A 15128-nucleotide genomic window follows, 5' to 3' on the forward strand; every position below is an offset into this window, starting at 1 on the left:
CCATTTCTACTCAGTGGATTTCTAAGTGGGTTTGGGGGTGCATTACACTCTGCTATTGATTATCAGGACTGTCTCATCTTGGGATATTAGCCCATTTCATGAGAGTGCAAGCATAGACTATGGCTGCACTTCACAATGTATTGCTTACAGACGTGTAGGGTGGTCACATGGAGTTTGGTACATACCTTTTCTTCACATTATGTCTTGATGCAAGATTCTGTGATGGGTGCCTCATTTGGCACAGCTGTTCTCCATTTCACATTTCCATCCTCCTCCTTGTACCTTCCTCCTAACTAGGTACTGATTGTTAATCACCCTCAATGGAATACACTAGGGGACCATCACTCGAAGAAAAAGAGTTTACTTACTTGCAATTGGAGGTTCTTCGAGATGAGTGGTTCCTATCCATATTCATGTTTTCCCTCTGCTGTGGATTTCTTGGATTTATGGAGGAGAAGGAACTGAGAGTGCAGTTGGTCCGCCCTGCCTTTTATTGTCTCAGAGGAAACCGTTAGGTAGAGCAAAGGTGTACAAACAGACCAACAGACGCTACTACTTTCTAAATCTCCAGCTCCAGATGCATGGCACATGCATATAACCCCTCAATGGAATACAGATAGGGACCACACATCTAGAAGAACCTCCAGTTACTGGTAAGTAACTTCCTCATCCCAACCTTCACTGTCTATGGGATTTAATAAAATTGGACATGAATAGTCTTCACCAGGGTCCTGTAGATTTCCTGAGGAAAGCCATGTGGAGAATCATGCACATCACCTGAGCAATATACCTGTATGGCTTAAGCCAATGAAATTTGTCACTATTCTCTAAATTTGCCCAGAAATATTAAGATTTAAATAAATGGCACTTACATCTAAGTGCAAGATGTGTTAGTTGCCTTGTTTTATTATGACTTATTGATCATTTTAATGTGTGTGTAACCATAGGACAATATACATAGGACTTGACAGACAGAATGGGTGGTTACCATTTCTTGAATGAAAATGAGTACAATGAGTTTATATTTTGCAAGCGAATGGGATTTTCTGGTGTGGGCTTGGAAAATTCATTGGTACATTCTAAGGTATATTTCTTTTTCGGCAACCTGAGTGATTAAAAAATGGAGTCTTGTGGCCTAACTTAGCGGTAATGTTCTGAATGGCTACACAGAAGTCCTACCTTCAACTTCTAGCCTTGGTGTCAGGCCAGTAGATGTTAGCATGCTGCTTATGTAGCAGTGCCACAGTGGATGTTGAGCATTTAACAGGGTACCAGGCACACTGGTAAGCCAAGCTCGCCTGAAAGCATCCAGACTGCAGAGGTTCAGTTGATTATACCCAGGTAGCCACATCAGGTGCAATTGATTATACCCAGGTAGCCACTGTCAGATTTCTGGGGACATATCCCATGGTTCTTAGCGCCACACTAAACTGAGCCACTGCAGGAATTGTTTCATGGTATATTGTGGGAGAATTTGTCTGTCCTTCCTGAGGCTCCACGCAGAGGTGTTGTTAGCCCGCCAGCACAGTAAACTAAAGCACTTCCAGATCTGCAAGCTCCACATTTCTGTCCATTCCAGATGGCACCAAGGTGCATGGATCCAACGATTGCTGCATGAATGATTGGGAAGGAAGTTGTCTAGTCCTGTGCTGGAAGTATGTTGGGAGGGGAAAAGATTCCAATAGGATCATGGGAAACCTCACTATAGAGGAGAGTCTCCCCCCTCCTCCCCTTTTTTTTTATGCTCTTAAAAAAAACCCAGATTTTTCTGTTAGTGTAATAAGTTTACACAGAGTACTTGAATTGGCTATGCATCAGTGACTGGATTGTTTACACTAAAACATCTTGTTTTTACAGTGGTTTTCAAGCACATATCTGTTTTCCTTAATTGTTTTTTAAAAGTTATTTAAAGCCCATTCTCACCCATAGTGGTCCTCCACTAACTACAACCCTTCCAAGTTGGTGTGGTTTGTTGGCCCGTTGTTTGACTACTCCACAGGTTTATGATGTAAGTATAATGGCAAACTATTAACTTTATTTTTCTATCTTCCATTAAAAGTTTCCTTTACTGGACAAATGACATAATTTTAAAAGATGTTGCAAGTGCTGGTTTGTGCTAACTAATTGTAGCAACAGGTTTAAGAAACTCAGTCCATAGGGCAATATCTTCTGCTGCTATAAATCAGAGTAGCTCCAATCACTTCACTGTCGTACACCAGCTGAGAAGGAACTACACTGATGTACACCAGCTGAGACTCTCTCTGGTGTTTTCAAGTCGTACACAAATAGTATTTACATTTCATGATATTGGGAGTTTATAAAGCCCATTCAACAATCTAGCTACTATTTAATCCTTTAAAAGCATACCTTCTGTTTTAACTACAAAATGATTAAGACAAGACCAATATTTCCCTTTGTTATCTTTGGGGTTGTATTTTAGTGTCCCCTGGGAGAGACACATGATCCACCTTAAGCTGGAAATCTGCAAAACTTGGTAAAACACCTCTCTCTCCTCATTCGCAGAGTGCAATTCAGGACCACACTTTATTAAGGTTCTGTTTATAAATAATGTATTAATAGTTAATTATTTATTATAGACTGATAGACCAACAGGTCAGTATGATGCTTTTATAACAATGCTTTCATTAAAATAGTCAGCAAAATTCGCAGCAATCCGAACACATGCTGTGGATACCAAATTGGCTTATCCCACCTGTTAACGCCTTAGAAACCATTTATAAATGGAACCTTGATATTAAATGTGACTGAATTCAAACTTGCAGGTTCTCCGATGTTTAAAAGTGGGTGTCATATTGTGTAGTCTTGACCCAGACTCTTAAGAACTCTCCTGTTTCTAGCAAAGAGTTATAAACCTCCACCAGAAGCTTTGAAAAACTTTCCTCCACTGTCTTTCTTGGGTTTTTTTGTTTTGTTTTGTTTTGTTTTAATTTTAAAGTGAAACTTCAGACCTAAAAAGGTTTGTGAATTCCTATGACACTAATTGTGCTCTGTCAGTAGGCATTAAAAGTGGCATTGTTCCCATCTTAGGTATGCCACTGGGATTCTTAAAATAGGTTTTAGGCTGGAAGGCTTCCATCAAACCAATTAGTATACTGTCAGCAGCACAAGTAGCTGTCCTCTTTTGATTTCAAAGATTATTATAGTTCAGCCTCACCTTTTATCCATTAACTGAGCATCTGACAGCATGCAGGTCTTAGATTTCATTTAGATCTGTTGTCTGATTTTATTTTCTACTCCTGTTCTTTTACATAATTTAAACTTTCAAATATGCTACTAGCTACTTATCATTTTAATTGGATCATGGTTTTTTGGTGTTCCTCTTGGGGCATTATCCCAATTGTTTGATGATTTACCGTGTGTATATCAAAAACTCATGAGGCTGCAGCTTTTAATCTATAGGCCAAATTGCTCAGACATGTAACAATTGTATTATAAAAAAGCAATACTGTGAAACATCACTTTTTCTGTCCTTTTTCTCTTTGGGTCTGTCTACACTGCTTGCTTCTTTGGCAGCATGTAGTGTACATACCCACTGTATGTAGTAGCCCCCCTCGCACAGGTATAAATAGTAGCATAGACCATGAAGCACCACTTAGGCAAGTAAAGACATGCCTGAAGAGTGTGGGTTTATATTTGAGTACATACTCTACACGGCTTTCTACACACCCAAGCTGCGCTGCCTCATCTACACTGCTATTTTTAGCACCTGTTGCTGGAACCTTTCCCTGTTGCCTCCCTAGTACTAGAGCCCTTCCTCCGATGCCAGTGGGGAAAGGCTCTGCGATGCCAGAGCCTTTTTCCACAGCAGCAAAAGACTGGCAATAGGGAAAGCCTCTCTGAGAAGTGAAAGGTTCAGCCTTTTCCCCACTGCTTCTCCTCTGCCCAAGCCTTTCACTGACACGTATTGTTACAAGTTACAGTGTGGATGCAGTGTGCTTTTTACTGTTGTACAATGGTATATAGTACAAATGTATCTTTCTTCTTCTATTTGAAAACACAGTTGTGTGCTATTGCCCACTCTTCCTCAGGAAGCGACGTATTATCCAAGGTTTTCTGTTAATGGCTTGCTTGATTGAACACTAGTACTTTTGATGTCAGGATGTGTTCAAGGACAGAACATTGCTCTTATGAAATCAGCAGAGGGAGCTACATTACTTTCCAGGGTAATGTAAACCCTGGCAATAGGTTTTTTACTATAGCTGGTCAAAATTTTTCACATTTCAAAATTTTGAAAGCCTTTTTTCCTTGAAATTTTGACGTGCAGAAATTCTCTGTTTCTCTTGCGTCCACTCCATGTTTTTTATTGGCTTTTTTTTTATACCAAGTGTGTTTGTTCAGTGATGGCACACAGAATTTTGCTTGATTATTTAATAGAAATCTTTAAAACAGAGTGCTTTCCCCACCAAATTTAACATAGCAGATTATTTTTGCTCATTCTGCTTGATGCTATTGTTTGTTACAGTTGAAAACTTTGCATCAGAAGCAGTCATTTAAGTTACACATACTGGTCTGGGCTGGTAAAAAGTGGCAACAGTCATAAACTGTAGCTGTTTGTACAAAAAACATATAAACCTTCTCATGTACATGTCTTTTGCATTCCCACTTCTATTCTAGTAGATAGTGAAAATAATTGCCTGTGTAATTAGTGATCTTAAATAGGTTCTAATCTTTTAGCCATTAGTAACCTCAGCACACTCTCCCAGGAGTGTGATATTCTTAAGAGCCAAGTTTTACCCTGACTTACCTCCTATGAAACTCATTGAAGTGAATGCACTGCAGTATATAGATTAGGGCAGAATTGGGCTCTATGTGTTTGTGTGTGTGTGAAATTGACAAACTGAGCAGTGAAAAAAATAAGTATTTCTTGAGTGAATTCAAACTGCTCCTTCCACAGAATTGTAGAGGATTGTAGAGGCCAATTTAGGGTTATTCTTGGAAGAATTTCAAATCCCCAGGGATCCACTTGGATTAATAAAATTCCTGTCTTTCTCAAAAGAATTCTTCATGTTGCCTGGGACCCTTCTGAATCCTTTCTGCTTGAGAATATGCAATCACGGATTTACATAATAAACCTAATTGTTAGAGTACATGTTCCGTGAAGACGAGTTTCATCATTTGTGAAGCGACTTCCATAGATGCCTGGATTTGTTCGAAAAAACATTAAATAGCCTGTTGGTTGCAAATGCTAGTCAAAGAGGGGATAAATACAAGAGAGTCAACACTGGCTGCTTCAAGGGAAGATGCAAGAAGCTTTATAGTAGGCCATTTGTGGAATGATTTCCTATTTTCTTCACAATCGTTATCATTTATTGGTCAGTGCAAGCCTGAAAACATGGCATTTATGTACCTTCTAAAAATCTATTTTGCTCTGTCGAGTCTAATTGGATGTTCTCATTCATTCAAACATCAAGTTCTTCTATATTAGACTTTGGTACTTTGTGGTAAAATTTCATGGGTTGGTTATGCATTATGGAAAAAGTATCTCTTTTTCCGTCTTAAATTTTCAGCTTTTCAGCTGTCATTGATTTTACCCTCTCATGTATTGTGCAAGATGGCAGATTGGAGTATCTGGCTTACCTTCACTAAACAATGAATTAATCACATCCTTCTCCAGTCCTGACTAAACCTATATTTTGTATCATCTGTGGATTTTGCTACCTCACCATTCACTTGAGCTAGTAGACAATTCTTCATCTAAACTCTTTTTCAATGGAAAATTGGATTTTAAGCTAGAATGAGTTTTCTGCAAAATGTCTGCTTTCTGTTGAAATTTTTGGTATTTCATCAAAACACCAAAAACCAGGGTATTTCAATTAAAAATGGAGCCACAATGCCTCCTGGGTGTAGTTCCAGCTGTCTTATGCTCTCATTCGCCTCTGTATTTGGGGCACTCTTGCTGGACTACATCTCAATTAATGCACCACCTCCCATCATCAGAAGGGGATAAAGTGGTGCCTGATGGGAGATGTAATCTGACCAGTCAGCCTAGCCTATAGCAGAGAATGGGAGCATAAGACACTTGAACTACAATTTCCATGAGGCATTGTGGTTCCAGTTTGAATGCACTATTGGTGAGGTAAGGAGGTGCATCATAGGAGTCCTTGGCCCTGGTGATTCATGGGAAAGGTAGTCTGGTCAGAGAGCCCAGTCCGTAGAGGAGAATGGGAGTATGAAACACCTGAATTACAACTGCCAGGAGGCACCACAGCACTGTTTGAATCAAAATATTTGTTTTTCAGCTGAAATATTTCACCAAAATGTTAGTTTTTGTACAGAAATTTCAAGGGGGGTAAATTTGATTTTTGTTAAAATTTTCCATTTTTTCAAGGTGGGGGCTGCTGGTTTTTGACCAGCTCTACTGTTCACTCTTCTCCAAGATCATACTGAACACTGGTTTTAACACAGAACTAGGTGGTCCCTTGCCCCATTTTGCTGTACAGGAATAATGGCTAATTCCCAACTTTCTGTTTTAGCCAATATGTACTCCCTAGCAGTTCATTGTATCTCACTCCAGAATGATTTAATATATTCATCCCCTCTTGTGAATCAATTTCTTAAAGGATTTATGAAAGTCAAAAGAACTGTTGAGAGTTTATTTGAGCTGCTACAATGATTTTGTTATTATATTCGTGTCAGTTCAATTAATTTACTTTTATACTCAAGTAGGGTATACTGGCCTGATTCCCAGGATTGCCCTCAGTGCTTTTAAAAAAAGAACAAAAACAAAACCAAAAACACAACACACCCACACACCCCACACAAAAAGGTTGCTTGTTTTCCAGTCTGGTAGCTGGTTTTAATATGTTCATATTTTTGTTAGCCGCCATCTCATTCTTAAATTTCTTTAAGAACTCTTGGATGTACAGCATCCGGTGCTAGTAACTTGTTGATCTTTATCAGTTTGCACATCCGTTTTTTGATCCCTCAGCAGTGCCTGGAGTAAGTATCTCCATCTTTTGTGGTAATGACTGATTCCTGTGTAACATTGAACAAGTCACTTTGTATGTTCACATCTGTAGCTATAAAATGGGGATAATAGTACTTGCCTATCATACACGTTGTAAAGCTTAATATTTGTAAGTGCTTTGTTGTTTATTCTCCTTGGTAACCTTGGATTGGTGTTTTTCTTTTGATTGTGTTTTATACCTCACTTCATAATTTAGCATATTGACCTCCAAAAGAATTAGTGTAGATTTTAGGTTCTTGTACTATTATATTTCTTTCATAATACTGTTTTTGCAGTGACTCTTCAGTGCTAAAAACCAACGATATTTGCTCCATGACTCAGGTTTTTAAACTTAAAAAAAAAAATAAAAATTATAGAACAGTAGCTTTACCAGGAACAGTAAGGTGATGTTTAAACACTTGGTTTAAAATTTTAGCTTTTACTTACTTAGGCTTGAGTTTAAGAATTTAGTAGTTCAGGATTTTATAGTATCTTGACTGTTAATTCTTGTGAATTGGTTGATAAAGTAGGTCCCTTTGTTCAGCTCTTTTAAGACAATGAAAAGAGAATATTAACCAAATGTTGTTGGATGCTTTCCCCTCCCCCCCCCAGAATCAGGAGGAGCTTAGAGAAGAGGATTCAGATTTTATTCTGAATGATGGTGACCTCACTCTGACATACGGTGATACGACAATAACTGCTAATGGCTCTTCTGGCTCCCGTACTGCTACCACCAGCCTCGATGGCAGGAAAACAAAAAGTAGTTCTGAGGAGGCACTGGAACCTGATCTGGGAATGGGAGCTAACGAACTTACAAGTAGGGGCACCCGACTAGTATTTCCTTTGGAAGACAATGCATGACTGCTGGCTCAGTGAAAATACAGCTGTAGCCCCGTGGATGGATCAAGGAAGACTGCTGGCCCCAGTGTCACTTGAGGTGGGAATGCTTACTGAATTGAACTAACATGTCTGTTTATAAGTGGTTTTACTGAGGTCTGAAGACACCCACCTTGACCTTTTTTTATTCAAGATGATGACTGGGTTTTTAAAGTCTAAACTAGAGAAATGGGAAAATTGGTCAGTCTCTTCTCTCAAAACTGCATACTGAAACGAAGTAAAATTAGCGTGCTGCCATTCTCTCCCATTCGATTGCAGCACCTTTCTGAGATGAGGTATGGGACAATATTTCTCAGCAGAACCAAGCTAATTCAGACTGGGGGGGAGTTGTAGCTCGGTTTGGGAAGGAGGGAGGGGAAACCCAAATAAAAGTCTAGTTATTCTGAGACATAAAGGTATGTGCGCATCTCTGAGTTTTGGGAGATCCAGAGTTCAATTGCTCTCTAGAAAACTTGAAACTATGTCTAAAGGGGCACTCTACCTACTAGGAACACAGATGCATGAATGCAACACTTTTCTGGGATTTGCTACTATATGACAAGCTGCACTGAATTACTTCAGGAAAAAGGGAAAACAGCACAACTTCCTCCATTGGCAACATATAGTAGGTACAGTTTAGAATAATTCAGTATTTTAAAAGGAAGCAGTGAGTGGTGTATGGCCTCTTAGCTTCAGACAACGTATTGCTGTTAGCATATCTTCTAGAACATCACAAGAGAAAAATCCAATCTCATTGTCCCAGACTGAAATGAATGTGACTCAAGCCCTTAGCTAGGCTCTGTGATTAAAAGTACGACTTATTCTCTCACTAGGATGTTAAAAATCAGATGAAGAAAACTGGAAGCCTATTTTTTGTGATGAGGATAGAGCAGACAGTGATATTGTGTGCAGCAGTGAAGACAGAACAGTATTGACATGTATGAACCCACAAGGTTCCATATTGAGATGGGAAGTATCTCTGCAATCTGCTTTGACTGCCTGTTAGGTTAGTTTAAACTGCAAATGTTTTTACTTAAAAAGGGGAAGCTAATACTATAAATTTAACCATTTGTGGTTATTATATCTAAAGAAAGGTATTTATATTAATTCACCTGTGAACTTTAAGCAAGGCATTTTACAATGTATAAACCGTGCAAGGGGCATACACACTATAGTCCCATCTGAAATATGAAAAGGGAGAAATGTCTTTGCCTAGTATTTGACCCATTTTCACGTAGACTTGCTTTAACTTATTGCTCAAGGCTTTTTAATTCCCAGATTAGTAGATATTAGTGACATCTGGCATACTACAGCAAATAGTTGAAATCTATTACCTCCTAAACCGATGCTCAGCTACTGAAAGCATGCTTTAAAATGGTGTAAAGTTATACATTCATGTCTCAAAAGTCTCTAGAAAAAAAAGTTAAAGCAGCATTTTGTGGCCCACTGTTAAAATGTAATATCAATTTGCTTAAAAAAAGTGCATTTTTTATCTTGCCCCTTCAGTTTGTTCCTTTCCCATAACATTATGTATGAATAAAAATCTATTGTGGTTTTTCCTTAAGTGACTCTTCAACTAAACAATGAGCTAATTTTAGAATTAAAAGTTCCAACTGCACAGCAGCACTTAGATTGTCTAGTTTGCTTTATTTTAAATACAGTGATCTACCTCCTACTCCCTCCCTCTTAAAGATAAATTGATATGTCTGAAAGAATCAAATTAATGACTATGCATCATAGGACAAGACAGTAAAACGTTTCTACAGCTAAACCTGCCACTTCTGTGAGGAAGTTGGAAAGGTCATACAGTCCAGCTGCTCTCTTCTTGAGTAGTTAAGAGATGAACAGTGCAAGCATCCTGCTGAGAACACGTCAAGCATCAGAACGTGTAAACAGTCTGATGCTCTGCTTCCACCAATGGTAGAGTGGATAGCATTGGGTCTGAGCACTCACTATCTGTGCTATTCCATGGCTTGCTTGGAGGAAATAGCTTCTTCTGAAGTTATGAAAATGTTTACTATTGATAACTTTAACTCTTCAGGGCCTGCTGCATTCCACTTCTGGAGTGATAAATCCTAATAATGTCAGGCATTTCCTTGGCTAAAAATTTAATTTATTAGCCAGTCAAGTGGTACAAACTGCTTTTCATGTTCTAGAAAGCAGGATCCATCCAAATCAGATAGACTTGCCTGTCTGTGGAGTTAGGCAAACCTTTTATATGCAATTCAAGACAGGCTAAAAAAGTTGTCAAGAAAGACTATTAGAGAGACAAGGTGGAGGAGGTAATATCTTTTACTGGACCAACTTCTGTTAGTGAGAGAGACAAGCTTTCAAGCTCTGTGTAAGCTGGAAAGCTTATCTGTGTCTCTCACCAACAGAAGTTGGTCCAATAAAAGATATTACCTCACCCACAATGTCTCTAATATTCTGGGACCAACACGGCTACAGCACTGCATACAAGAAAAACTGTATTGACTCAAAGCATTCAGGAATAAATATCTATTTCATCTCCCAGAAAATGCTATAAGGAAGTGCCAGAGACCGAGAAGAGACTTGGTTTCAAAATTACCATTTTCTACTGTAAGACTTGCTCCAAGTTTTAGCACCATCATGTAGCTGAATGCTTCCAATAGCAGAGGTAAGATTGAGCATACTTAAGATGGAGTTAAATCTGAAATGCTAACCCTGACAGAGGGGCTAGTGTTTACCTTTACTCAATGTTTCATTCCTTTAAAAACTTATGTAAAAAGTCCTCTTGTTGCAAAGTTGTCTAGTACAGCTGTCTAAACAGCAGACTGAGGGATGACTTAAGTATGCACCCTTAAAAGGAAAGTGTCTTAATTTTAAATTATGCTTTAAAACAATTACATGAACATGGTTCTTCCACTTTCAGTTTTGACTATAACTTCTTTTCCCAAATTAGACTTTAGAATGAATCAAAGCTAAATTAGCTAACAGCACCAACCACTTCTTACTATGGAACTCATTAACCATTATAGAAAATTACCCTTTAATAGACTTTTCTAAAAACTCAAAATAAACATTTAATCTTTAGCATGGCATGTTTTACTTTTTCAACTAATGCTCAGAGATATTTTTCTTTGTCTGTGTTGTTCATGTGCTCTTTCCAATTACCCTTGTACTGAAACTTTGCTCTAAATGTGAAAATCCTTTTCATGGAACAATTTGATGAATTTTAACATCATGCCAGTCTGGAAGCTGGGTTGTTAGGATAGAGCTAGACTTAGACATATAAATAGATGTAGCAACACAATTATGGAAAGTTACTGAAATTCCTGTGGTTATTTTTCCCTCAAGCTTGCTCTAATGAGTTTCTGAATAGAAATCCTAGTGTGGGATTGTGATGAGCAATTAGGTAACCACTATACATTAGTATCCTAGTCAGATCAGAGCGAAGTGTAAGAGAAGGGTCTTCCTGCAGACAAGTGTGAGTTGCTGTGTCAGAAAGCCTACAATATGTAAGATACGTCATTGACGGGCACCTGTATCAAGTATGTGATGGGCACCTGCCTGCACATTATGCCTTCATATCAGTAGCCTAAAATGTATATATTGAATTGCCATTAATATCTTAACTACAGCTTACCATAAGTGTGTGTACCTGTGATTAAAGGAATGGGCTATTAAATTTGGTTAAGAACTGAGTTTACTTATGAAAAGTGCTTCACCTCTCTGGCCATTAAAACAAAATTAGTTTTAGTACTTTGAGTCAGCATGAGCTTTGCCCCCAAATGAGATTGGCAAAGTTAAGACTATAATTGTCTCTAGCACTCCATAGAAGCTTAATGTACCAATTATGTTTGGAAAACTGTTTTGCAGTCACTTAACATCCCGTGTTAAAATCTCTAACATTCACTCAAACTTGAAAAAGTCACTGTAGAACCATTACACAGTATCTGAACAGTCTCAGAACATATCTAAACCTTGCTTGGTGTCCCTGTGTGTCTACTAAAAAAATTATGGAAGTACTTTCCAGTGGGGTCATGTGGAAGGATATAAGAAAATAAATCTAAATCTTCTGCTTTTAGCATGGACTACGCTTCTTTCTTTGCCCCAATGATAGTGGATGTGAAACTAGCTTGAATTTTTGTACAGTGGTTTACTGTATTATCTAATTTTCTACATCTCTTGCAAAACCACATGTTAATCTTTTGTACATCACTTATTCTGACGGAACTTACATATGGATTACGTGCAAAAAAAAAAAACTGTTAAGATCACTAAGATTACAAAGACAATTACTCACAATAAGAAATACTACAAGTAAGTTCCTGTGACTGTAATTGGACCCCCCTGTGTATCTGCATTATGATAGTTTTTACATTTTTTTCCCCCTACAGCCCTCTGCCTCATTCAATGCACTGGATATACAATGCTCACTAATGAGCAGATAGTCAGTATTTTATTTTATCCTCATTCTGCAGTGTGTGGGCCCAGGTCTGATTTACTGCACACGCTTCAACAAAAAAATGTAATTCCCTCATGGTCTTTTCTATGGCACTTATTGCTAGAATGTGAGTGCTTCTGTGAGAAGGGTGGGTATTAACTCAGTGTCACAGATGGGGAGCAGAGGTTGAGATCCGAAGTATCCACTAACTTTGGGTGCCTAACTTGACACCTATAAACAGATATGTCAGAATACTTAGCATTATATAGCACTTTCCTTGTTGTTCAAAGCATGGTTCCCATTGACCGACTACTTGCAGCTGTGAATGCTTCCTCCTGCACGCAGCCTGGGCACCAGCAGAGGGGTCATTGAGAGCACTGGACAGACCCCCCTCCCCCCCCCACCCCAGTTCCTGTGCCCAGCCCAGAGCAGGCAGAAGCAGCAGTTAAAAGGAAAAATCTGCCTTTGCCACTGTAGCCTTGAGTGGGAGGGAGCATGCTCTGTGGGGATATCCCAGACAAAGCCTGGTCAGCGCTAGGGGCTGACAGACGCTCAAACATGCTAAGCAAGATAGAATCTTAACAGATGGAATCCAAATACAAGAATGTGCAAACTGCCATTTTTTTAAAGGTTTTATAACTTGGCTAACTTTGGACAAACTTTCATGGGGATGGTAAAAGGAACTTTCATGGGGATGGTAAAAGGTACAGCCCTGATACAAAGGCCAAACCCCTGCCCCAATTTAAAGTCCCTCCATCACAGATGGGGTCTCTTGACCTTTTTTTTTTTTTTTCTAAAAGGTCACCAGAATTTTGAACAGTGAAAAATGTATTTTTTCCCTAACCTCAGTCTGTAAAATAGCGGAACCATTTTGGCTGAAGTTTTCCAAAAAGATTTCAACCTGAGGTAGATGCCCAACATGGAAAATTTCAGCCTAAATGGTTGCAGTTGGGCAAAGATAGCAATTGGAAACAGGGTCTTATAATGGGAGGTGTTGGATAACCTTAATAGATGGTGCTACCAGCATTACCTATAATAACCACAGGGCCCAGTGCTATAAGCTTACACATGCACATAGGCCCCCTGAAATGAATGGGACTCTTTGTAAGTGGGGGTTTGAAGGACTTGGTCCTTAACATAATTTCAGTTTAACAAAAACTGCAAACTGCAGTCTTTCTTCAGACACTAATGATAAGAGAAGTGTTTTTTAAATGAACAATTCAATATCTTGGTTACAGGATTCTGATTCTGAACAGAAAACCTAAGAACTCTACAATCATCCTAATGCCCTTCAGAGAAAGGTTCAGTGTTGCCTTTTTTAATTTGGTTTTGAAGTTGTAACTCACCACTAATAGCGTGTTCCAACTCCGTTTTGGCAGAGTCCCTGCTTCTGCTCATGAGTGAGAATGGAATTTAAGTGCTTAAAAAAAACAACAAGCTACAGCATGAGACGTCAAGCTTGTAAGACAGGAAAAAGGCCCATGAGAGTGAAATCAGTACTCTGTGAATCAGCTAGCAACCATTTACTTTCTGAAAATATTCAGCTTGCAGGCCAGAGAGGCTCAGTGGGATGTGAGTAGTGGGAGAAATATTATTTTCATGTACTTGCATCAAACAGTGCTAGAGAACAGTGGCACAGGGGAGAAGGGGGGGAATCCAAGGAAGCAAATGTCCCATCCTAGTCAGAGTTCATACTACAGGGGAGTAAAGCAGACCAGAACAGCTCAGTACCAAGAACACAATTCTCATATATCCAGTGTGCATTGTAGGGTTAGAGGACATTTAGAAAGAAGATTTGTTCTTGTTTTGTTTAAAAAAAAAAAAAAAAAAAACTTTTAGTAAGCAGCTTTGCAATATGATGTAGCTTCATATCTTTCCACTGCATTGTCAGTTTTAAGCTGCTGCAGGAAAGAGTTTACGATTCTATTTGAAAAAAACCCCCAATGCCTCTAGGGTGGGGTTTTTTATGCCATTTTGTAAAATAGATATAGAAAAATAAGCTTAACATAGCAGAAGAGGGAAAATGTGGAGGAAGAGGCAAACTACAAAACCAGAGAAATTACTTAGACATGGAGTTTTAATACAGAAATACTGCTGGTAACAGTCATGCTGTGCTTAATCCTGAAGTCTCAAATTCAGCAGAATTCCCATTGAACATCAGTACATTTTTGGCCAGAGGGAGGGGACTGCAGGATCCAAAATAAATTAAGGGGAGAACATGAGAAATCTGCTTTCAATAGTGACTCTTCCTCCTCCCACTAGTGACTTGTAAGAAATAAAATAGAAAAAATTCCAACTTCAACAGTGGCTCAGTTGTATGCTTCAGAGCAACGAAGGTGGCTTTAATTACACTGCAGATTGGTGCTGAAGGGTTCAAAGAAACAGCTGACCAGAGCTACACAAACCAAACTCTAAAAGAAATGACTTCTTCAGAATTGCAAATCTGAGTCTGGTTAGTGTGCATCAATTTACTGAATATTTCAAAACACTGTTGCACACAAACAGTGCACGTCAAGGCAGGTCACATTTTATATTGCATTTAATGCCACCCAGCTGTTTCCTTTACAAGTTACTCTGATATTTGATCTACTGACTAAATCATCTATTATAATGTCATTGGGAACTGTGAAGTTTGTGACAACCAAAATCATGATTGAGAGAGACTCCTGTCTACAAGTATCTAGGCACAAGAGGCTGTATCCTATTGTATACCTCAAAACCATAGTATGTGGTCAGGCTAAAAAATTTTAAATTTCTTCTCTATTATTAACAGCACTTAAGTTTTTAAAAGTCTATTTGTAAGTTATTCTTCACTGTTTGAAGTTCAAGAGTGACTGAAACCTAGTCTGCACTAAAAAAAGATTTGCTGAGATACCT

The 15128-nt window shown here is 38.7% G+C and overlaps 1 protein-coding gene across 2 annotated transcripts in view; it reads left to right on the plus strand.

Annotated features, from left to right (window-relative positions):
* Window positions 1-9469, plus strand: part of SLC9A7 (solute carrier family 9 member A7) — a 98030-nt gene extending 88561 nt beyond the window's left edge. For both annotated transcript variants that reach the window (XM_067559959.1, XM_067559960.1), the window contains 2 exons: window positions 1903-2008; window positions 7580-9469. In XM_067559959.1, coding sequence (XP_067416060.1) covers window positions 1903-2008; window positions 7580-7828 — 355 coding nt within the window. In that variant the 3' untranslated portion in view covers window positions 7829-9469. The remainder of the gene's footprint in view (window positions 1-1902; window positions 2009-7579) is intronic.
* Window positions 9470-15128: the final 5659 nt, after the last annotated feature.

Source organism: Emydura macquarii, unplaced genomic scaffold (genome assembly GCF_026122565.2).
Source record: "Emydura macquarii macquarii isolate MOO-44397 ecotype Brisbane River unplaced genomic scaffold, CSIRO-AGI_Emac_v2 contig_2207, whole genome shotgun sequence".
In the NCBI taxonomy this organism is placed as follows: domain Eukaryota; kingdom Metazoa; phylum Chordata; order Testudines; family Chelidae; genus Emydura; species Emydura macquarii.